Raw genomic sequence first — 26,695 nt, 5'->3', positions numbered from 1 at the left:
AGTTCTTAAGCACATGATTGTTTTGGCCTTGTCTGTTTAAATTGTATGGGCTGCTTGAGAAAACTTCATGGGTGACATATTAGTGAATATGTACATTATTTTTTGACAAAAGCAACTGTGTAATTCGGAACTTTTTTCATCAAGTCCGAAAGCACTCATTGTAAGCCTAAAAAAAGGCATTCAAAAATTATCAAAATTTGTTGGAATACAGGAGCATATCTTAATTTCGGATGTCCACCCTCACATTCACTTGAAAAAGAAAAAAAAAAGCTCTCCCGAAAAAAAAAGACCCCCCGCCTCTTCAATAGACAAATAAATAGATGTAATAAACATATAATAAAAAAACTACATTTTTTCCGCATATAGAGGCACGGCGTTATTTTCGATCAATAACAGGAAATGAAAAAAGTCTTAGCCATTTATTTTTGTTTTCATAAGAAGTTCAAGACAGTTTCTTTTGTACTGCCTCATTATTTTTATTTATTTATTTTTCATTTTTTCCCGAGTTATAAAAACAAATATTCCCCATCTTTAGTTTCAACCACTTTGAAAGCCATAAATCATGGATTACAATAGACTCGATAAAAGACGGCAGAGAAAAGAAACGGGGGAGGATCGTTGCGTTACGAAACCCACCTTTCTTTTAAAATAACAGGAACGCTTTCGTTTTTTTTATGATTGGGAAAGCTTTTATTAGCATTTTTTCGGGCAGTTTTCCTCCCTTAAATATGTTTTTTAAGCCACTTTAAATGACACAGAAACTACAGACGATTTCAATAACTTAGAGGTTTTGAAAGTTATTATCATAATGATTTTTAACTTTTGAAGTACATTTGAGGTTATAATTATTTCCCGGAAATATTAAGCTTTTTTTGATGATGTGCAACGAAAATTGCCCAGTTATATTTTTTGTGATAGAAATATTACGATGGAAGAACTCACAACGACTATTTATAAAATTTGCGAATTGTTTTTTCATGTCATTTACTCTTCAAGCGGCTATTAAGTCACGGTTTTAATAATTGTAAAATAAATCAAACGTGGTGTTCTGTTTCGTTTTAATGCACTGACTCGAAGGGGGAAATGTGAGTTAAGAACAGTTGGGGTAGTCTTGACCACCTGTGACTTTTTTCTTTCGAATTTTTTTATGCCTCTTTAAATTTTTTTTAATGGTTTAAGGGGGGGGGGGGGTTGACTTGTTCTGAATACAGACAAAAACTGATCTTTTATTTATTTCGGTCTTAAAGAGATTTTATAATTACTCGACAAAAAAAATGTAATTTTGTGTCAATTCTGATCACACGAAAAGAGTTACAAGCACTTGAAGCAATTATAATTAACATCTGAACGTCTTTTGATGGAGCAATTATGACAACAGTGGTTTAGTTGTTTGCCTTTAACTTCTTTTTAAATTGCTATAGTTGTTTTCTTGTATTTTCTCTTTAAAACTGATTGTGAAATGAGCTGTAAGCGTTAAATTTTTCGGCGTCATATAATCCCATCTTTATAAATCGTCTGATTCCAGATCACTTTACGATGTATCTCAGATTTCAGTTTCTCTTTTGTCTAGACCAGACGATCATGTAAAATCAAAGGCTCTCTTTACTCGCTTTTTAATTTAGGGCTTATGAATATCTTATTTATTTTTTTCTACTATACTTTCTATACTAAATTCATATTAAGACCTTTGAAAAAATCTCTGCAATTTTTAAAGGTCTAAATTAACAATCTAATGATGTATGTGATGCACAAATAAACAATCTTTATACGTAGAGACATGTTGACGTCTGGTTTCCACGCTTTGTAGTCTCAAGAACATGTGGTTCCGTGAAAAGCGAACGCTCTATTTTTTGATCAACGTTCAACTTTGAGTGAATGGTGAATTGTTTTACTGAACTAAATTTTCATTAAGTCCATTATTAGAGCGGCATGACACTGAATGCAAGGCTAATTCACACAAATTCGACAGAGGCAAAAAATTAGTCATATAGTTTCTGTTAACGTCACTGATTTAACTGTCACGTCCCCGTGTTGTGAGCCGCTGACTAATTGGATTTTTTTTTTTTTTTGAAAATATTCAATCCACATAAACTAAAAAAAATTGCAACAAGGTTCAGAGTATGTGGATTTATTTTTGAAGGTAAGGCAGTTGGAATTAGATAAAAAAGTTAATTTCATTATGTCCACACACCTACTTGATCATTTAAAATCAATCAAGTTTATTTGTTATCTAACATTAATCAAAATATGAATGCATTTATCATTGACGTCTAAGTCAAGTGGCACTGTTTTTTTTAAATCAGCGGATGCGCTCAAGTAACAAAATTATAGCATATTTTTTACACGTAAATAGCCAAAATTACATCTTATACGTAAAAATTCAAATGAAATTGAGAAGAACAGGAGCTGAAAACCTTGACCAGAAATATTCCACTACTACACTCGCAGATGCAAATGCAGTGGCTAGACACAGGTTATTTTCTCAAACTTAAAAAGAATAAAATAAAAAATAAACAGAAAATGATTGCCTTAGAAGTATTTCATCAACCATTGCCAGACTTAGAACAGATCATTATCGAGGCATGAAGATCCATCCGGACAACTAAAGATCGTATGCACATTACAAACATTGCCCGGATTCCAACTTGCGCCCAACCATATCTTATAAGTGCCCAGCAGCTACCGCAAACATTATCAAAATAGGATTGCTTTCAATTACAGACATTTTACGGGAGACCCTGTACATTCTTAATGCACCATGTTTAGCGAAGACAATAATCAAGATTTTCGGAAGAAATTAAAGGCACTGCGTTTCCATCATTCTTTATATCTCTCCAACATACACTACAGTAAAACCTGTAAAGTTGACCACCCTGGTAAGTTGACCACCTGTCTAAGTGGACCGCTTTTTTCGGGCACGGAATTACCCCTTATCATAAAAATCAACTTCTGTAAGTTGACCATCTCTTTAAGTTGACTACTAAAGTAGTACACCGCTGGTGGTAAACTTACACAGGATCACTGTATCTTCGAATACGAGAACAACAAAGAGAGCTGAGCTTCCATGTAAATTAAACCCCACCCGAACACTATCAAAACATGGGTTCGAACACGCCTTCCAGACATGGAGAGAGGCGGGACAAGTGTATCATGCAGAAGGACATTATTGACAAAATTGCTACATGTAATGGCATGCCTTCACTTGAAAAATTCTTGCCCACAAACGCAGTTCCGTTACTTCGTCTTAATAATGCGTACGAAACTTCTCCATGAAAACTAGCTACGATTACGTTAACCAAACTGTGTGAACCGAATTAATCATTAAATTCAAAAATGTTTATTATCCTCGCTCAACAAGCCACAATAACGTGTCGAGGAAATTACCACACAGGTATTGCTGCTCACTGGCGAGCTCAACCGAACGAAATAAAGCCACACAACGACATCAATCCTGCTTATTACGTTCCACTTTCTCTAAGAAACCGCTGAGCCGGAGCAGCTGCAAAAGAGAAGAGGGCCAACGACATAATGCGCCAAGGTGTCGAGGAAGCAAATTACTCCCCGGTATTAATTACTTCCTTTTTACAAATTTATTTTTAATGAAGAACGGCCATTCCAAGCAAAAGGCTAATCGCTCGGAAAACTGGAAATCTTTTTCGTTTTCTTTTTTCCCCCCGTAGAACTTTTCCCTCAACTTCGCCTTTAATGAAGGTCAGATAATTTTGGAAGCTGCGAAGACGCCATTTGCATAATGAATTACTCCCTCCTTTTTGGTTTTGCCTCAAGACTTTTATAACGCTGATAGTTTTCTCTCTATTATTTTAAGGCAAAACATTCCTTTTTTATTTTTACGTTTGTTCCTTATGTTCCGCTATCTCTCTCCCCCCCCCCTCTTTTTTTGTGCTCCCAAAATGTTCATGCCGAGCATATTTATTTTGCCTCCCAAGAAATAATCTCTCGCGCGTGGCCAGAAAACGAATTTCTGGGACGTAAAGTCGTCGACGTCTTAGAATGGTATGTTGCAGTTAGAAGCAGCGGAGCGATAGATTCTCTTTGGAAGAAGAAAATTTAGAAACAACTTCGTTCGAAATAACTCAAAGTATAAATTAACTCATTAACGGACAAATTCCAGCCGCTTTATGCACTATGGAACTCAAAAATAAAGATACAATCGAGTCTTGACAAGCATCGGTAAAACGAAATTTTTTCTGCGTGGATGCTAAATCGAATGCAGTTTACTTTCTTGTAAAGAAAATTATTGCCATGTATGAAAACCATATCACCCAAAAGGTATTGTTTTTACTACATTGATATTAGAAAAAAAAATGTTATTTGATTGTTGTAGAATTTCAATCTACTCAGCAGAATTGAAATTTAAAGTATTTATTTACATCTACAACGACCGAAACACATCCATATTACGCCTACCTGTGATAAAAGTTATTTAAATGCTTTTGAGACAGAAAAATAACTTTACAATCAAACTCTAGAAAAATGAAGCAGGGAGCAAAAGAACAAAATCGCCCCAGAATAGAAGTAATGTTTACTTATCTTTTAATTTGTTTTTGACTCCTGTGAAGAGTACTTGAATTCGTACTGTTTGGTCCTATTATGAATGAGATTATATAAATACTAGAAAATCATCCGTCAAGTTATGACGGGTGAAAATTTCTTCTGCATTAGAACGAAGCAATTGCCCGTTTGATGATATTTTATAGTTGAAATTTTAACCTTCACTCCAGTTGATTAACCCTAAACTCCGGTAGATAGCGTTCATCGTTGACTATTCTTTGGTTTTTTCATTCCCCTGAAATGACACAGTCTTACCAGTAAAACAGTTACCGGATCCAGACCAGCCTTGTCAAAATAAAGCCTTTCCCTGCATTTTAAACATTACCAAAACATATTATCAAAAGATGCTGTAGCTCGAGTTTCATTGTTGATGACGTCAAGAACGTCACTCGATCATTGGCTATTTTATGTATGAGGATTCCGCAGCTTTTGTATTACATTCCTTGTAGTACAAGAGCCCACGAGAGCCAGACCTACGTCATAGTATAAAGGCACACAATTTTGCTGCGTAAGGACATCAAAGCAGGTAAAAAAAGGTTCGCTATAATTTAAGCTGAGTCGCATTGACTTTCGCAGGAAACGAGTAGCAAAGGTGCGAAAAAATTGCTCATAAAACTAAACATCGTAGATTCATTCCATGTCAAGTGATCTGGTGGTCCCCATCCAACCATCTCCTATTTGGAGGACGTTCTAGAGAGGTGCAGACATGCCTTTGAAATTAACCTATGCAAGTTTTCAGCTTCCAAAACACAAATCGTGAGGATCTAGGATAACTCAAAAAGAAAAAAAAAGTGGGCTCCTAAATGGCCTCCAATGGCAGAACTGTGCTAAACATGACAATTCGTTTCACGAAACTGATTCGCCATTTGGGAGCCCCCTTTTTTTTATTGATCTTAGATCCTCAGGATTTCGGTCTAGGAAGCTGAAAATTTACATACATTAGTTTCAAAGGCATGTCTGCGACTCTATAAAGTTTCGTTTAAATCGGAGAAGGTCGGGTGGTGACATGGAATGACTCAGTTTTGACGCACCTTTTGCTACCTGTTTCCTGCCAAAGCCAGCGCGATTCATCTTAAATGATAGCGAACCTTTCTTACCTGCTGTGATGTGACTATGTAGAAAAATTTTGGGTCTTTATACTGTGACGTAGGTCTGGCGCTCAGGGGCTCTAGCTCTATTGCTAATACGTCGGTTGCAGCTTAGAAGCTAGACCCATCTTACGGAATTCTTATACCAGCAAAACAAACTGAGCATTAGGTGCTCTTATGGATATCTTAAAGGGGGCTCCGAATCACCAGAACACGGTTGATAGAAGTGCAGTCAATATATCTAAAAGATCTCCGTCCTTGGCTAAGGTTTTTAGCAAGACGTCAATATATCAAAAAGATCTTCACTTCTTGCTTTACCTCGTATGCCACTGTGAGGCAAGCAGGTGAAAAAAAAAAATTGAATTTTAGTAAGAATGCGCAACAGTTTTGCACGAACGCAAGACACGAATATAAGGAATAAAATATATATTGAATAGTTAAACGGCAGTGTCTGCAGAAATTAGTTTTCTATATATTTGAAGAAACCCGTTTTGGATTCAGTACCAACAGTAAAGAAATGTTGGAATTAGACGTTTTTTCCAGTGGAAGTCAGATAGGCAAGCTTGTTGAATAAAGCTAACGTACAATAGATGACAAAAGTGCAAAAAATGAAAATTTTGCAGTTACCGCCCTTTGATGTGTCAGTAGATGTGTAATTCCAAAAATTCTACAACGAGATGGTTATGTGGATGGTTAAAACGCATCCTAGAAGCATTGTGTCGATCTACAATATAACTCATCGACTGTTATCCGTTAGAGATGAGAGCGTTGATGACCAGAATGAAAATGAAAAATATAATAATTATGAAGCTGTTAACAAACCAAGCAGTTCAACAATACATTAAGTCAATGATGGTAAGATTGCAGGGCGGTCATTCCAAGCTAGCCGCAAGCTAAGTTCGAGTAGATTAAAATGCTACTTTGCAACATTTCTACGTCACAACCGATCACATGAGCAAAAATCTCGATCTCGCAAGCTGACGAGCTTGGAATGACCTCCCAGGACTGACTTCAGAAGTGAGGAATCCCATTGAATTAGATGATTCAATGACTTTTGACATTAATAATGTCAACAGTATGACATTGACAAAGTTAACTTCATTTTCAGTGAAAAATGGTGCGAAACTAAAAGAGACGACAGATGATATTAACACTGCATCAGCGGTAAGTCTTACAGAGATAAGAGCTAAAGCAGGACCTTGAAAGTGCAAGCACTCCGCTCGTAAATGTTTGAAATATTCCATTCTAGCAATCGCATCTGTAAAGAAAAAAATCGGCCAGAAAAAAACCAAGATATCTCCAGAAACAAACTGAAGAAGAAAAACTAATAGAGAAAATGTATGGTGAGGTTAAACATTGCTTTAAAAAAGTTACACTTACGTTACTGAAAAAAAAAATGGAAAAGCAAAAGAATCAAATGATGGAAATTAGACCCGGAGAAGACTGCGTTCATTGCATTGCATGTAAAAAATAGGTTCATGTCAAATGTACCAAAAAATAATCTTTTTACATTTATATTAACTGCACAAGAGACGCCGAAGCAACCGATGATAACGAGCAGTGGCGGCGATTCGGGGGGGGGGGGGGAGAAGGGCAGCCCCTCTCAGTTTATATGGTTCATTTATTTATTTATCTTTCCAATTCCGAAACCAAAACCAGAAATTCTAAAAAAAGCAGCAATGTCAAACTTTTCAATATTTGTTTTAGTTTGTATATCTGTTTACGAAACATTATTTGGCACAAACTGTAACTTTTAGTTTATGTATTCATTGTTTAGATATTAGTAAATCAATTGTTTTACTGAAACAAGCCATAATTGTTTAATGAAAATATTACCAAGTGTTTGTGACATCTCAAAATACTTTGGAGTAAGTAATGTAAGTCTTATTCATGTCTGAGTGTTACTTCGGAGAAAGTTATTGTGTACATAATTCTTCAAGACCTTAAGAAAAACATGAGTTAAGTTATTAGATTTACCTCAATTACCACTCATCTGCTTTCACAACAGTTAAGATGAAAACCAGACTTAGCAACAAAATTTTGTATTTTTTTTCTCTCTCTCTTTTTTTTTTGTTCATTTTTTTTTTTTTTTTTGAAAAGTCCTATAGCTTTTAGTTGTTCCTTTTTTTTGTTCACCCCCCGACCCCACTTTTCAGTCCCAATCATCGCCTCTGATAACGAGTGATAATAAAAATAGGTAGGCCTATAGTATATGGGCCTATACGTTGTACCGAGTCATAGATCAATATGTCCAAAGATTAGTGTTGGTCGACGTTTTATTTTTTTCCCCTGATTAATGCAGCTTTTTTAAAGGGTCTTAAAAAGAGTTTACAAGCGTTAGTAATTTAACTATTTTAGTTTCATTTCATTTACAGAGTTATTAAAAACATTAGAGTTTTAATTGTCTTCAGAATGTTATAAATGAATAAATTTCTTATTCTTGATTTCTAAGTATCTCATTTAATTGCCGTTCTTACAGAATTTGTACATATCACAACTCATTTTTCTGTGTTATTTATGTGTTACAATGTGCTTCAAGCATGTCACTGCTAGCTGCGTATGGAGCAAGTGTGACACTTTTTTTAGTTTACTCAGAATGCATTTTATGATTTGAAAAATGTTAATAATGTCAATAGTAGTTTTATTAATATACTGCTCAAGATTTATTCTAGTGATTTGATACTAAATGTTTTACCTCAGTTCGAATATTACGGTAATATAAAAAATGGCGAAAATATCACAACCCCGTTTTCCTTACAAAAATTTCACTGAATTGAAGTTTGAATAATTTGCGACGAAAGCATGCATACATAGTCAATTCGCAATAACTCAAATAAGACCGACGAAACACTTCGACTTATCGAAAGTTCGACTTAACGCCAGTTTCGATATTTTTAAAGAAAAATCATCTAATATTTTAATTAATATATACATATAACAGACAAAACTACCGAACTTAAAAGTTTTTAAGCACAATATGCACAGTTCAATCAAAAATATGGAGAGAAAAAAATCAAAAACGTAGTTTTGATTTCGATACTGCTGGAACCACACTTGAATAGAGCTGATTCTACTTCAGGAAAGGTGCACATCTTCATTCGTTTCAAATTCGGATTCATGGAGTCAATCGCTTTAGAAGTTTCCCTTTTTATTTTAATATCACTGACAGAGTACTTGCTTTAACATCTTTAATAAATAGTAAAGAAAACTCACTATGTCTTTCAGGAACTTATCAGCAAATGATCGAACAAAAGAATGAAGGGGAACGCGTCTTAACTTAGATCAGCCTTTTAATAAAGGTACAATCAGTGGACTTGTCTACTTGACAGTTTTAAAGCAAATTCCTAGTCCAGCAACATGTCAAAGTGTAAACAGTACAGTTCAAAAACAAGCTAACTCATTTCCGCACGTGTAACTCTTTTATCGCACTTTGGCTCAAAAGGTGCTCTTTTTGCTTTAGAGGTCTTTTGTGCAGGAATTGCAAGTGAATATGAATTAATTTTTCTCTTATAGACACTTGGTTCTTTCTTTTTTTTTTTCGTTCTTTCGAAATAAATTTTGAGCCATCTTTGAAAAACTTTGAGTTAAAGGAAGTCAACTTCGAGATATTGAGAATAGTTAGCATGGAAATAAAGACAAAGGGGTCGAAACTTGATAAAAACTTCGAGTTATAGTAATATTTCAGTTATCGCGAATTGACTGTATATGTATGTATGTATGTATATATATATATATATATATATATATATATATATATATATATATATATATATATATATATATATATATATATATATATATATATAAGCGTACAACATACAGGAGTTTTCGAGTATAGAAGAAAGCATGGGACATGCATCTTGGCCTATAAACAAGCTGGATTGCACATATTAAATGCGTCAGAGTTCGTGCAACTACCTAATAGGACACTGGCAAAACTCCAAAAAGGAGTTCAGAATGGCTGGCTGCTCAGTTCGCCTACCTTGAATACGAAGAGATTTTTAAAGGGACAAATGCAGACACACTGGTTTGAAGAGAAGGGCAGTTTCTGGTGGCGGGTAACACAGCCGAGAGTTTAAAAGATTTAATGAAAATAGGATGGAAGTGCAATAGGACAATAAACAATAAAACGAATTCCAAATTCTTAATGACATTAGGAATTTGGAACATTAGTTGTTAACATTTAATTTTTATATTTAAATAACCATTAAAATCAAAGTGGTGACTTTAGGTATCTTATATTTGTACAGTCACAGTTCTTGGGATAATGTGTGACAGTCCTGAGAAACATACTATTGTACAACACAGCTAAATTACAACTGATGACAAAAAACTAAAAAAAAATTGTAGATACTGCGCTTTACCTTTCGATGGCAGTATTTATTTGCAACAAAAACATATAGACAATTTACATGCAGAGTTACGTAAGCATTAAATGCATCACAGAAGAAGAGGAATGTAGCGACAGCAAAGTAAAAGTAATCAAAGGTAACATTAGAGCACTAAATAAGTGTGGACGATAAATAGTAAATCAATAACAAATATTAATGTAAAATGAAATGTACTACACTAAGTATTATATTTTGAAGAAAGTTCATCAAGACGTTTTAGTTAGTAGCAGTAGTTCGTCAATAGTAGAACATGTTAAATGATTGATGAGGCAAAAATTACGACATAACTTCTCATAGGTCAGCTAGAATGATAAAAACAAAAATCCTGTTTTGAAACAAAAGCATGTCTTTCTTGAGTTATTTAGAATTATACTCGAGAATTTTACTCGATTAAAGATTTTCACGTGGTGTTATGTTAATTTCAATCTTTTAAGCTATGAGTAAAATTAAAAAATAGGGTGCAATAATGTGAATGCAAATGCTTTGAACTTTCGGATTCGTAATTACTTTTAACGATCGTAAAGAAACTACTTATAAGCGATAATACGTTTACATTATTAGGTGATACGTTTTATTGTATTAGAAGTTTTAACTCATGGGTATGACTAATTAACATCAATTCACCTCAAATTTTCAATAAGAAAACGAAAAGTGAATGTCTGTTCTCAATAATTAGTTTTGTTTCACAAACAGTATTAGGCTGCATATTAATTCAATAATGGGTTTTCAATAATGAGCTTCGTTGTGTAAAAGTTATGCTGTAAACATAGAGATAAGCTAAGCAAATAAGTAATCAATAAATAAAACTCTTTTTGGAAAAACAATCTTATCAACATCAATAACATATCTGACTAGTTTAAATTTTACATGAATCAATCGGGATGGTATTATATTTTTAGAAAGTAATTGAAAATTGAGCTACAAAATTAAGTCTTTAAATGCTCTTGATGTTGAACTATATTATGCTAATTAATTAACATTATTTTAACACAAGATATTTACATTTAAAAAAAAAAATAATTGTTTAGGCATTCAAGTGTATACAGTCCCAGTAGCCCGTTGCAGGTTCTTGAAGAGGTCCGCAGACTGTTTCTGAATTGGAAAGTTTTTTTTTTTTTTTTCGCTTTCTGCACGAACTTGTCTAAATTAAAATTGCAAAATACAGGTTAGTATAAAACAGAAGTAAAACGGTAACAGAACAAAAATAACGCCTTAATCTATGCAGGTGTCTTCGGTGGCAGAGAGGTCGAAAGATGAGAGCGAAGGAGAGAAAAAAAATTCTTACACTAGTCCAAACGATGCAAAAATAATTTTAGCCTAAACGGTAGATAACCTTATAGCTGGTAACTGATAAAGTACTTGATGCAGAGAGTGAAATTTACTTGACGATTATTAAGGGAAAACCAAAAGCACATCTTCATCAAATATGAAATCTTAAGAAATTTAGATTTTTCTAGGAATTTCAGGATTGTGGTTGGTTGGTCGGTTTATTGGATTTTTTTTGGCGCAAGAGCCCTTGAGGGTTATACTGCGCCAAACGATTTTTTATTATTTACTATCTATTTTTCATTTAAGAATAAGTCAATAAGTAAAAGTAAGTATATTTTGAAGTAAAAAAAAAGTTAAAAACACATAAAAGTTAAAAACAAATAAGGTAAAAGGATAAAACAATATCTTGAAAAATAAGGAAAGGACGAAAACACGTAATGGTGAGGCAAACATTAAATTAAAAAGGAGAATCCAATCTCCTGGAGGAAGGAGTTCAAATTGCGATGGGGTGGGTCCCCCAGCAAGTCTTTCAAAGATGGATTAAAATCATTAAAATATTTAAAACGTATTTGATTAAAATTTTTAGGATTGTGGAAATCACGTCTGTAAAATAAGTTTCTTTTGGAAAAAGAAAGGATTGCATTGAACAACCTTGAGACTACAAAGCTTTAGTGCATTTTTTAAAGCAGGGAATGACCAAGATACAAACAAATTCCTTCAAATATTTAGGAAATTATATCTAATTTTCCTACACATGCCCATAGTAGGAGGTAGCATACCGTCGCCTCAGAGCAACAGTAAGATATCGTAGTGTTATTTCTGGGATCATAGCAACAGTAAGATATCTAATCCCAGAAATATCACTTCGATATCTTACTGTTGCTCTGAGGCGACGAGATATATGGATGCCTCAATTGCCAATTCGATTGACACCACTTTTTAAAAAAATCCTCATTTCTGCTTTAATAGTGCTTTATCGATGCTTAGCATGTGAATTTATATTAAAGTTTTAATTCAGTACATTTCTGACCATGTGACGGCAGAAAATGTAACACGAGGGCCCATTCACTCCTATTGAATAACACTATCTTCTTCATCACTTTTCTCGACTTTTTGTTTTATGGAGTTAATCGATTTGGTAAGTGAGGCATCCATATACAGTGCTGGCCAAATTATTAGACTAAAGAGTTTTTTTTTTTGTTTTTCGTACACTATTTGCACTAAAATACTATTTATTTTACTGTATAGTACACTGATTTTATTTTAGCATAATTTAATGTTTGCAGGAGACAACACTGTCTGCTTTGTTTATGTTCTTTGCTTATCTGCCTACCAGGAACATAACCTCAATCAGCTGAAACAGTTCACTAGTTCTTTTTGTTAGTGTGTTCTGTTATATTCAAAGTTAGTTTTGGGTAATTAGTGAGTATGTGAGCATATATAATAGCGAGTATAAACAATTTTTTTTTACCTCCGTTTTTAAAAAGTTAAGAAATGGTGTAAACCTTGTGATAAGTATGCCAAAAAGACAAAAAATGCTAATAAGAACAAGGGAATGCATATTAAATATTAGATAATTATTTCACTGTTCGTTAATGTGTCTATAGTTACGTAATCAATAAAGAATTTGTTTTGAAAACGGTCTTCGTCTAATAATTTGGCCAGCACTGTAATGCTGGAAGAAACTCAGGTGTAGCAACATGTTCGGTAGCAAAAGACGAACAAATAAACCTATACAGATGCAGTATCGAAGTACAACAAAAACAAAGAACGGAGACTTGACAGATATTTTTCTTGCTTGCGAATAAAATGTTAAAAAGTGCAAAAACATGCCATAACACAATGCAAAGCGAACTTGCCACCAAATGAGAAGTTTCTCTTAAAGCCTCCTATTGAATGCAGGACACGATTTTCAACTCCAGTGATAGCAACATAATGGACACGAGAGTTGCAGGTCATTTTGAGTGCACTTGCTAAATATAAATCTTCTGGATTGTCTCCAGCATATCATTACTCAATGAGGCAGAAAATGGGGGTCGATCTTGCCAACTTTGGGAGCAGCTTTCTGTCCACATTCAACAATGTGGTCGAGCGATGAAATGAGTTTGAAGGCAAAAACAATGAATAAACAAGAAATGTTCTTTTCATCAGAATGAAAGTACCTTCATCTCACTGCTCCCCCCTCCAAATAGCCTAGCTATATGCGCAACAAGTAGGAATACATAATCTCTGAAAATTTACAAAAACCATTCCAAAAAATGTTTTTTGTCATACTTTTATTTCTGGAAAAATTATTATTACTATATTATTTATTTAGTAGTGGTACCCGCACTACTTTGCCCGTAGTTGAAAATTAAAAGATCATTTGGTTCACCTGTATATTTACAAATTTTTCGCCAATTTGCTATATGTTCATTTGTTCGCCAATGTTACGGTTCCACGTTATGATAATTTCGTAATTTACTCTTTCACGTTGTGATAATTTGCTCAGTAAAATTTTGTTAAAATTAGAATAGAAAAAGAACAAATTTTCGAAAAATTGCTTCAAGGTGCACACTCCCATGCTACAAACTAACTTTGTGCCAATTTTCATGAAAATTGGTCGAACGGTCTAGGCGCTGTGCGCGTCACAGACATCCAGACAGACAGAAATCCAGGACAAACTTTCAGTTTATTATTAGTAAAGATTTATTCATTTTTCCAATTTTACTTGAAAAATTAAATTTTTAAATTTTTTATTGATTAATTGTACAAAATAAGTGCTGTATCTCCGGTGTTCATTTTTTTCTTAGTTATTTCAAATAATACAGCGGTCTCCTTCAGAATTTAAAATCCTGACAATAACAAAAATATCAAAATTCTCATATTTGAAAGGGTCAAACTCTACATTTAACATATTTTTTTATTATAGTCAAAAAATATAAAATTAAGAAGTATTATTTCGAATACGCGTTTATGAGAACTCGCATATATTATTTTGAGTTAGCGAAAAGACATGGATTATTTATAAAGGGTGCACTTCAGATTTTTCCCCCACAATCTGAAGAGTTTGATTGTTTGAACGCACTAATCTCAGGAACTACTGGTTCAAATTGAAAAATTCTTTTTGTGTAGAATAGTTTATGAATTAAGGAAGGCAATAGGTTTTTTTTAAAAATCAGATTTACCGAAATATTTGTAATTGCAAATTAAATGTGAAACTAAATGTTTAGTTCTAGAAATTTCTAATAGATGGAAGGGGTGAGTTTAGTTCCCTTAATTGATAACAGATGGCGGGGTAAGTTAACTCAACGAGAGGGCTCTGGCCGACAGTTTCGATAGCTGTGAGGGAACCATGCCGCGCGGGCCAGACGCGTGATCGGCTACGCTATTGTGAGACTGTTGTGAGCAGCGAACAGATTTTTGAATGTGTTTTTTTTTTCTTTTTCGATATTCAGGAACATAATTTGATTTTGTAGGATAGTTCTATTGGGTTTTGATTTCCTTATTTCTTCAACGTTTTTGTTCTTATAGTTGAAGATAGTTACTTATTCAAAGTAAATAATTTGATTTGTCGTATTGTTCAATTGTGATTGTTCTTTACAAAGTTTTTATTATAGTATTGTTTATATGGCAAAACATTTTAAATTGCAGAAAAAACCCACTTCACTCGTTAAAGGACAGGGTTACGGTAGCGTGGTTGCTTGGCGCGTTTTAACCGATGAACTATACAGTTGAAGGATTATTTAGGGTTTTAAAGGTACTGTTAATCTTTTTATGTGTTTTGGTGACTAGTTTTAAATTCCAAAGGGACTTTAATGAGTTTTTTGAAAAGGTGTGCAAACATTTTAGTTGAAGAAAAATGATCATTTCACATCAGAGGGAGGGGGGGGGGGTATTCGACGGACTACCGTCGCCGTGAGGGTACTGCTAGGTAAACATATACATAATCTTCTGTATTAGCTTTAAATAACCTATTGATCTATTGTAACAAAATCATTGGAATACATGAATGAAATCAAAATTAATCATATAGATCTCGAAAGATTTATTAATCCCCTTCCCCCTTAAACAAAAGTGGTTAAGGTACATGGGATATCTTTCCAATATACAATTATTTGGCATATTGATGTGATGAGAACAACTTATTTTAATTAAATCAAGTAGGGAACTATTTCATTGTTTAACTCTGTTATTAATTTTTAATAGTGAATCGTCAATTAAATAAATTAAATGAGGTCGTAATTAAATTAAGATGAGGGGTTAGGTTCCAGGATTGGACGACACGTACGACGCTTCCAGGTTAGTTTCACCTAGAGCCGCTACATATGTATCTATATAGGGGCCGCAGTTATGCCTAAACCCATAAACTATAGTGATTGTAACAAATGAAGTAATAATAAGTTGCACTATGGACAAGAAATTTAGGGTTTTTTTGAACCACAAATTTGTAATTTAAGAAATATTTTCAAAAATAATTCTTCATAGAATGTAGAGTGAAGTTCTAAAAACTCAACTAATTTCCTATGTTCAAGAGGTTATCCTGAAAAATTCAGCTAATTATAAATTGGTAGTACATCGAGCCTATTTTCGGCCTAAGCTTGCAGGGCTATTACTTTCATTAAAATCATTTATTTTGCCTCATATTTTTTACATGGTTCAGTTCAAAGTTGCCCGAAATAGCTTTGAAGTAACAATTATTTTAAATGTGTTTTATATTTATTATGCCCCGGATAACTAGACATTATTTTAGAATTCTTTTCTTCAGTTTTATGGCAATATATGCAATAGCAATGACACTATTTAAATATATAAGGATGGAGAAATTGCGGATCAAAGTAACCTTGAATGATTGCATATAAAATGGCATTTTTAGCACTTTATTTTTCTTCCAGATAGGTCTTTTTTAGTTGTCTTTCAGTTCCACAGCAAGACTCATATAGCTCAAGAGAGAGAGAACTAGCGGTAATATATCCTTTTCGAGCTCAACACATTCTTTTACACTAAGTACTATTTTTTAGAGCTAAATACATTACAAATTCCATTTTATGAAGTATTTAGTAATCGCATAAAATATTGTGTCAGTATTTGTTTCCAGGCATGATTTTACATTCACAAGGTTTATTAAAGTGATGCACGAGTGCTGTATGATGTTAAACACAGGGTGAATGAATTAAATAGGGGAGACCGGGGCAAGTTTTCGCGCGGGGCACGTTTTCGATTTGACTTGAACTCATTACTTAGCCGGTAGAGCGAAGCACCGACCAGATTATTTGAAAGGCAGCGCCACTAGACGACAACTACGAGAGTTTCAGTTGGATGGCTGTTCACATCGTTGCGTAACGTCAGTTTCACTTGTTTTTATACAGGTAAGTAAATTTTGATGACCTCATTTAAACTAAAAACAAACATATACGTCTTAAGTTAAGTTTTTACTGTTGTAATATTTCGAAAGAGCACATTTAGGAGTTACCAGTGATGTGATAGTTTGTCCCTGAAATTGTTTTTTGATTTATTTATTTATTATTATTATTATTTTTCTTTTTTGAACGTCTGCGTGAAGTTAAAGGAAAAACATGGCGACGGGGCACGTTTTCGAACACCAAGCGGGGCATATTTTCGCATCGAAAACGTGCCCCGTCGCATCGAAAATATGCCCCGCCCCCTTCGATCGCTACTATTTATCGACGTTTATTATATTATTTACTCTTAAATGAAGCATAAATATTTAAATACACATGAAAAGTTTACACATGTAAGTTTCTTATTTGACAACTTTTTTTAAAAAAAAAAGCAGACAAAAAATAAGTCACAATCTGAATCATTCATGAGAGATACATGTTAAAACAAAATAGGCATAAGTGTTTATAAAAATAGCATCAAACTGATATATTCTCATAATGACTTGATCATTATAACTTGATGTTGATCGGTGTGTTGGGTTTTCAGATTTGTCATGGTACGACACTACAAAAAGAAGTCTGAAAGAGGCAAGTACACCATAGAGACTATGGTAGAAGCTGTCAACAAAGTAAAAGAACGAAGAAGTATGAAAAGTGTAGCGGTAGAGTTCGGATTGTACGACAGGACTTGGGCAAATTATTGTAGAAAGTTAACCTCTGAAAAGGTAACTGAAACTCCACGACAGTTCTGTGCTCTTGCCTATAACAGGGCATCACGAAGAGGCTAATACTCAAGTTCCAACACAGCCAAACGTAGGTTGTCTCACCCCAGAAGGAGTGAGACCTCTGGAAAAAGCGAGTCCAAGAAAACAGACCGGCAAAGGAAGAAAGAAGAGAAAGTCTGCCATTTTGACCGACACTACGGTCAAAGAGCAGCTTGGACTAGAGCAGCAATAAGCTAAGCAGAGAACACATATGAAAAATGAGAATGAAAAGACAAAAGAAAGATAAGAAAAATGTAAAAAAAGAGTTTATTTAAGAGACGAATTGTAAAACCTAACAAGCACGAAGAAAATGAAGAATCAAGTGATGAAGAGGAGGAAGACTGTGCTTTACTGCTTAGAATTGTACAGTAAATCTAAGGCTAAAGAGATATGGGTCAAGTGCACTCGTTGCAAAAGAGGGGCCTGCGAGTCATCAAAGGAAACCCTATGTTCTTTGTATGCATTAATTGTGACAGTGACGATGACGTTTAGTGTTTTTAACAGTCCTACATGTATTAAAATTATTAAGTAGCCAAGTTGGTGATGAGTTTTTTTAAATGTATATTTACTGAAAATCAATAAATAACCTACCTTGAAAATATTTTGTTTGATTTCCTAAATTATATTGATATAAGTGCATGCGAAAACTTGCCCCGGTCACGGGGCACATTTTCGCACGTGACATAACGACACTTAAAACTATTTTTCTGTAAAACAAAGCTGAATTAATTGACGTAAGTAATTCCACGTTGTAGCCAAGGTTTCTCTGAATGGTGTAGTACAATTTTTTCAAACTTAGGTAAATAAATAAAAAATAATAATAATTTTAAAAAAGCGCGAAAACCTGTCCCGGTCTCCCCTACCTAAGGATTTCGACATAATTTCTTTACAAGCCTAAATTCATTACAAATATTTATCGTTTAGAATTCCCAAACAGAAAAGCCCTCCTGTCGTGCACAACAACGCGACGCATAATCGGAGGAAATGATGTTACGACATATTGCTTGCAATGCGACCTTAACTCCTAATCATGACGAACATTTTTACGGCAGTTGATTTCTGCACCAAGCACAATTGTCTTAAGTACAGCAAACAATCAAACTGATCTGGGTCACGGAAGTCTGGTAGATAACATCACTCCAACGATACAAAGTTAACTTCAAACATATGATACTCTTTGGTTTTTTTATACGTTAAAAACGTTTAATGGTATATCATACATATAATACAGAGACCAACAAAAATTGTAAAATTTTAGGAAAAAGAAAAAATTTGAGGCGCCACACAGTGTGGCATAGTGGGCAAAAATCCACCGAACTCGCGGGTTTTGAGCTAGGATCTTCTATTATGGCTCAAAATGCGGCAAAATTCTTCGACTATTTCGTAGTGGTGCTACAATTTTGAATTTCTTAACCCCCTAAGCCCCGCAGAGCTCAGAATGGACCCAAGTCGCGATTTTGAAAACTAAAAAGTATGACCATATTTTTTTCCTGATATGTGGCTCAATGCTTAGTAAAAATCGAGGAATCGGATGATAAAACAAAACTTTTGATCGCTGCCGGGTGTTTAGAAATGCTTTTTTACACCGTATAAATCATTAAAAACATTATTTTTCAGGTTTTTCCGTTGAAAAAATGGGTTTTAACAGTCTTCACACATGTCCCGCGCAAGAACAAATATATTTTAATTCCAATCTACAAGTTTTCAATCATTTTCCAAAGTTCAAAAGGCAAAAACCTCCCTAAAACACCGAAAAATTGCCCAAAGTCCGAATTTCAGCTCGAGATCCTACCATTGTCCACGGGAATGAATCCGTGCAACAGCGGCAAACAGCTTATTTTATATATATACATTTATATGTATACATTTTGAGAATAAATCGTCTGCGTTCGAATAAAGACCTTTACATTTAAAATTTCCGAATGATTTTGATGTTTTTAAGAAAATTTAATATATTAAAGTAACATTTGAGCAAATGTGTAGACGCAAAATTAGTATGTTTGTCTGTTTCCTCGGAATAATCGTAATATTTGAATTGTAACTCTATGTTCATTCTTTTACGTAAGTGTTTTTGCTGGAATTCTTACTTAAAATGTAAAAACACATGTTAAAATTTTAATGTGTTTTAAACTAAACAATTAATGCTCAGATGAACCCTTTTAGCCCAGTTTTGTTCCTAACAACATCATTTATAGGTTATAATACAGCTAAATTTAAGGTAGGGATGAAAGGATTAATGAACTTATATGATTTTACTTCACTCTATTTAATTTAAAAAACAAATATTCACAAATATATATGCATTAGCTTTCACTTTCTGTATGAAAAACAGTAAAGACATGTTATTTTAACTTTATTATAAAGTTTTATTGAATTTATATTAAAATTTATATTGTTTTGTTGGTCTTACACACAGAAACTAATTTTAAAAAAAATTAATTTACATAATTTGTTTAAATACTTATTTATGTAACAGAGGACAAAGTTTTCTATTTTGTATACTTATGTAAAAGAGTGAACATATCTGTTACAATTCGAATATTACAATTAATCCAAGGAAATAGACAAACATACTAATATTGCGTCTACACATTTGCTCAACTGTTACATTAATACATTAAATTTTCTTAAAAACATCAAAAGCATTCGGAAATTTTAAATGTAAAGGTCTTTATTCGAACGCAGACGATTTATTCTCAAAATGTATACATATAAATGTATACATATAAAATAAGCTGTTTGCCGCTATTGCACAGATGTATTTCCGTGGACAATGGTAGAATCTCGAGCTGAAATTCGGACTTTGAGCAATTTTTCGGTGTTTTAGGGAGGTTTTTGCCTTTTGAACTTTGGAAAATGATTGAAAACTTGTAGATTAGAATTAAAATATATATTTGTTCTTGCGCGGGAGATGTGTGAAGACCGTTAAAACCCATTTTTTCAACGGAAAAACCTGAAAAATAATGTTTTTAATGACTTATACGGTGGAAAAAAGCATTTCTAAACACCCGGCAGCAATCAAAAGTTGTGTTTTATCATCCAATTCCTCGATTTATACTAAGCATTGAGCCACATATCAGGGAAAAAATATGGTCATACTTTTTAGTTTTCAAAATCGCGACTTGGGTCCATTCTGAGCTCTGCGGGGCTTAGGGGGTTAAGAAATTCAAAATTGTAGCACCACTACGAAATAGTCGAAGAATTTTGCCGCATTTTGAGCCATAATAGAAAATCCTAGCTCAAAACCCGCGAGTTCGGTGGATTTTTGCCCACTATTCCACACTGTGCGCCAGTCAAAATATTTCTTTGTATTTATAGAACAGCTTAGTGTAACATGGCTTCTGAACGATTCTTGTTGGAAAAAAAAATAGCCGCCAACTCGTATTTTAAATCGTCCGGGATTTAAAATATAAATAATTTTTAATGCCTTTTCAGATTAAGGGGGAAAAGAAAAAACGTTTCGAAAAAAGAATCTTGTAAAAATTTATAAAAACGGAAAAAAAAAGCATTATAGAAATAGTAAGCAGTCCCGGGTCTTCAATTTTTCCAAAAAGTGCTCCAAAGACTTGAAACTTTCCCCTTTTTCATCTTCCTGGTTTTTTTTGGAGATGTTAAAAGGATGAGGAAGTTTTAAGGCTGGCTCTATAAACGTTTCGACCCTAAACTCTTTAAAACGCAATTTTAGAAGTAATGTTTCCCAACTATAGAGTACAAAGGAAGAAGACTTTTTTTTTTGTTTCGAACTTGAAAACAACTGTAGGCTGGTTTGGAGAAAGAAGGGCAAAGGAATCAAAAAACTTTCAAAATTAAAATTATAAATGCTCAATTTCTGTCCATCGTTGAAGACAGAAAAAAAGTGAGGAGGTTGCCAAAGATCTCCCTTGGGCAACTTTGAAAACTTAATTCTTACAAGCTCAACTTCTGGTTACTTTTGCTAGTAATGTTAGAGAAAGGTTGTTGGTTCGGGATCCCTCCCACAAATTCTGCTTATATAAAGTGTAAAAAAAAAAATGCTTTTTCGGTTACGTTTGGTGGCTTTAGGAGAAAACTCGGGGATCGTGGGCAGTCCGCTGAAATTTTTGATACTGAAGTTTTAAAAACGCAATTTTAGAAAGTGTGTCAAGATGAGAAGAAAAGAGTGGGTGCTCTTGTTTGGAAATTTTCCGAAATTTGAAGGCCTAAAAATGCATTTTAGATTAGTTATGGAAAAGAAAAGGGCTTCAGCGCTCTCTCTGGAATTGTCCCGATACTAAGAAGCTAAAATGCATTTTTAATCTATCTTTGGTGATGTTAGGTTGATTAATTGGTAAGAAATTCGGGAGTTCTCATTCCTGTAAACCCATTTTAAACCTATCTCTGGCGACTTTAGAAGAGGAACAGAGGGTAAAAGCCCCCTTTTCTAAAATTTTCGAATTTGAAGTCTTTAAAATGTCATTTGAGACTGTTTAAGCAAATAAGGGGAGTAGTAGCAGGAAGGTGGATTTTCTCCGGAAATATTTCAAAATTTAAGTCTTAATGATGCTATTTTTAGTTATTTTCGGTGACAATGGGGAAGACCGTGATGATAGGGTTTTCTGCCCCGAAGTTTTCCGTAATGAAAAACTAAAAGCGCAATTTTAAACCTTTTTTGGTGTGAATATCTGAAAATATGTTTCAAATGATTATGCTTAACCTTCATGCAAATTTTCAGGGCATTACATAATTTCTAAACATTATCTTGCCAAGTATAAAACGAGACATAGCAACAAATCAATACCTGTGACAACAAATTGTCATTTATCTTACTAACAAGAAAAAGTTTTTTGTCAAAACTCAGTACAGTTGAGACAAATATTTAAAGAAAATACCTTAAAGTAAGACTGCTATTGATGGTTGGAATAATTTAAACAAATACAACATTTGAAATTACAACCGAAATTAACTTTCACAAAAGGGAAAGTGCGATCAGGGAAATTGAAAAAATAAAAACGTGGTGCACAAAAATGCGATTCAACTCGCAATCTAGTAATGAAAATATCAATCTGCAAACTTTCCGGTACTTTTGTTTAATTATATATTATATTAGTTCATGCTTTTGAAGCAACATTTTTACATAAATAGGTTGATTTTGGTTCTGCATCATGGAAAAAGAAATGTACATTAGATATTTTACAAGTTAAATTAGCAACATATACGCAAGTGATACTTTAGCATACACAGTTAAAAGGAAATAAACAAGAACATTTTGAATTCTTATATGGGCTATTCCACCGTCACGTGCGGGACAGTTAGACTCAATAATTTCGCCAACACTTTTTTTTTTATAGATCTTTATAGTTTTATTAAAATGGAGTCCGCAAATTTTGTAATCTTTATATTTGACACAGAGATACTTTTGACATTGTTATATTTTTACTGAATAATTTTCTTAAATTTAATTTTTTACCTGTGTCACGTGCGGGACATCGAAAATCAAACTCTTGTAATTTGCTGTATGAATTAGTTAATATAATTTCTCTTATAATAAAGCAATGACGAAACAAATAAAAATTTGAAAACTAAGGTTTTAATGTAAAGGAAATATATCCCATTTGTTAAAAAATGATAATTTAAACCGTTGTAAAAAATTATGCATAGTGATATTTCACGAAAAAATAGCCATTTTGTCCCGCTCTTGACAGTTCATATATATCATTAAAAAGTAATCATTTAAAAAAGTCATGACGAAATTTTTGCTTTAGAAATCACAAATACGTTTGTAATTTCTTAAGTAACAACATTTTGTTCATTACCCTTTTAAATTATTATTTTTTATTAATCAAATGATTTGTCACGTGCGAGACGAAATGGCCGTTTTCTGTGGGATTGCCTACATAAGAATTTTTCTTTTCAATATTAGTCGAAGTTTCAACTCAATTTTTACTCAGATATCGCATTCATCGAAATGACACGCAATAATAACAATGCAACAACTAAATGTAAACAACCTGGGATTGAAAAACATTTGAGAATGACTTTAAACAATCTAACATATGGTTTAGATTTAAATGGAACGCTTTTGCGTCAAGTAGGCGAGGTAAAACACCAGCTGTTATCTTCCCCCCACTGCATTATCCAAAACACACACTGCAGAAAATGCAACCATATGACATATTTATCTCAATAATCCTTCAATAATCAAACTCGCTTTATTTAAAGTAGTACTTCTGTTGTTTATTTAAGGCAAATTTCGCTTAAAATCAAGCTCTTTCTCTTGAAAATATGCTAATGCATTTTATAACGTACAACACAAAAACATTTAATTATTCAAAATTCGTTCTTAAATGTACTCGAAAGTGTACAACGAAATGAAAATCTTCACTTTTAATGCCGTGTAAGTTTAAAGAAAAATATTCAATGTAAGATTTTTTTTTTTAAATCCAACATAAACACCAACATCTTTTCTTAAAAGAACAAGATGAAATAGCAATAAACAAATGATAAAAATATGATAACATCGACAGTTAAAAAGAGGTATGAAGTTATTAAAGCTAATCTCTTTCTATTAAAAAAACTGATAGAGAAACACAGATAACTGAAGTTTATATATCATTTCTTTCAATATCATTGCGCATTTTATGATAACTGCATGTATTTCCAAGAAAAAGCTGAGTACTAAAAGTATTCGCTGCAATCCTTGTTCCCCTCCCCCTCCCCTAAGGTCGTTTGAATCCTACAGAATTTTGAAAAATCGAATTCATAAATTCCATCGTACACAATGGGATTTTTTTTTTTTCGCTTTAAATGTATGAAAGTTTTTAATTTCTAGAATTTTTTTCCTTTAGTATTATGACAGATATAGTCTTCTAGTTAGAAGCTTTACCTTAAATATAGAGATAAATCAGTTTCAACGAAAACGTCACTTGTGTGTCTTCGTAATTTTAAGAAAATCCGATTACACATAATGAAAATAAAACACAATACAAGAAAAATGTTAAGTTTTTGGTATTTTAAACAACTGTAGCATATGCTGAAAATTAATTGTAATTAAATAATTTGTTGATAAACAAATAAAAGATTTTAGCGTTAATCGAAACTACTACATAATCTCCCTTCATCAGGTAAGCATGTTTTAAAAGTACACGAGAAAATTCAGTGAAGCACAGCTTTTGATTTGAGCAATTAGTATTAATTAACATTGTTACAGTCTACAATCTTTATTGCTAAAAAACTGACTAAATAAATCGCATGCTTTGCAATGATTATTTAATTACTTTATTTCAAAAGACATTTTACTTTTTAAAAAGTTTCAAGTCTAATCAAAACAACAACTATGAGACAATAGAAAAGGATATTTTTACAATTGCTTCGTCTCCCAGGGAGTTTCAGCCACTTACTCGATAAGTCAAAAAAGAGGATCAAATTTTTTTGGATCAAATTGAAATGCTGTATTTGAGCTCTTACACAGAAAATGTAGTTATAAATAAGTAGAGTGATTGCTTTTTTGAATGGGTTTAATTGCCCTAGTAATTTAGCATTAAGTGAAAAACTGCACATAAATGAAAGTTGGGGGTTGGATAATGGAAAATATTAGAATTACTCAATCCTTCTCTATGTATTACATGTTCAAAATGCTATTTCAAGCATACATAAATAGAAAGAGAACAAGTGGGGCCTAGTAAAAAGCAAGTGTGAGTAGATTGCTGCATGATTTGTTGATTTTTACAATACACTAAGGTAAAGAGAGAATTTTTCTCTGGGGGAGAGTGGAGTTAGATCACAACTCGATAGCGTTTTTTCATGTAGGGAGTGGTTGACCATCCAGTTCTTACATGTACTGTACACATAGTAGGAGCATGCTAGGATTGGTAATATGGATTAAAATCAAGAGCTCTGGAATGGGATGGTTGACCCTCAGTCCCCCTCGCCGTTCCAACGCTACTGTCATATTGGGTATGAATACTGCAAATGTGCTGAAAGATGCTTTTCTTCTTCAAGCGCAAAACAAGTAGCACAAGATTAAAGGATTGACATCAATCAGCATTACAATTCTAGCAAAAAAGGTACTATCAGTTACCTGAAAGCATAAGATATATGTGCATGGCTTCCTGATTTATCATAGGCCCCTCTGTTGACAGATCATGCCGCAATCCTCTCCCAGTTTTGCCAAGTTTGAAATAAAAATGTAGAAAATAATTTTTAATTTTCCCCCCCGGGCCCCATTACCGTCGTATCCCCTGTCTCCCCTCTTGTAGGGGTCATGCATGTGAGTCTCCAAACAAACGGGGGGTTCTAGTCCATGGCAGGGCCAGGGGCGAGAGCCAAGGCGGGCCCCTGTCAGTTTGACCACCGGGTTTTTACGACCATAAAACTTATGAAATTTATACTACTCCAAATCGAGCCGCCTGGACCTTTAGTTTCCGACTAGGCTGACATGGCCTCTAGTGGGGCCTGGTTCATGGACTAGTGGTGTCTTATCAGGGTCTCGTCGTAGCACCAGATGCATGCATTTGACATTCGAGGATCGGGCAGCTGATAACGTGTAAACGTCAACAGACGGACAGATAGGGAGAGAGAGTCCACGTACCTTTGCGAGCTTGAAGTGGTCCGGCCGCAGCTGCTCCTGTACCGTGTCGATGTCAGCAGCGGCGTTGCCTGATGCTGAGCCCGACTCTGCCGCATTGTCGAGGGTCGAGTGGTGGTCCGACTTATCCTTCGGAGTCTGGTAGCCGGACGATCCGGGCCGTAGGCCGTCCAGGACCCCTTTCAGCCTCTTCATGGCTCAGGCGCGCATCGCGGGGGGTCCGGCCCCTGAGAGAGCAATGACAAGAAAACAGAGCTCGGATATCTCGCAACCGCAACAGCAGCAGCAGCAGCGCACTGCCTCCCTTCGCTCGCAGGAGGGAATGCCGGGAAGGGCCCGGATCAATCAATAAGCGGAGAGGAGGTGAGGCACGTGACTCGCGAGCGAGCGCCCGCCACAGGTGCAGCCCCCCCCCCCCCTTCCTTCCCGGCCGCCCCCGCTTCCGTTGTGAGTAAGGCTCCTCGGCAATGCACGAGCCGCTCGTCTACCATTTAAAAGTCGACCGACGTCGTACGGGTATGTGCTTTATTTACACTCCTGAAAATTGTTACAAAGCATGCCCGTCATTTAGGCAATCAGGGTAGTAGGCATGACCGTCATTTGGGTGATCAAGGGGGGAGGGGGCATTTGCCTCCCCTTGGATTTTAGAAACATAATGTGTTTCTGCATTTGTTTATATGTTTTGTTC

General features: G+C 34.3%; 1 protein-coding gene across 2 annotated transcripts in view; it reads right to left on the bottom strand.

Moving 5' to 3' along the window:
• Positions 1-26,311, bottom strand: part of LOC129234146 (syntaxin-binding protein 5-like) — a 217,790-nt gene extending 191,479 nt beyond the window's left edge. For both annotated transcript variants that reach the window (XM_054868044.1, XM_054868045.1), the window contains exon 1: positions 26,011-26,311. In XM_054868044.1, coding sequence (XP_054724019.1) covers positions 26,011-26,202 — 192 coding nt within the window. In that variant the 5' untranslated portion in view covers positions 26,203-26,311. The remainder of the gene's footprint in view (positions 1-26,010) is intronic.
• Positions 26,312-26,695: the final 384 nt, after the last annotated feature.

This window comes from Uloborus diversus, chromosome 1 (genome assembly GCF_026930045.1).
Source record: "Uloborus diversus isolate 005 chromosome 1, Udiv.v.3.1, whole genome shotgun sequence".
Classification (NCBI taxonomy): Eukaryota; Metazoa; Arthropoda; class Arachnida; order Araneae; family Uloboridae; genus Uloborus; species Uloborus diversus.
Note: the sequence above shows the minus strand (reverse complement) of the source record. Positions and strands in the feature narration are given on the sequence as shown.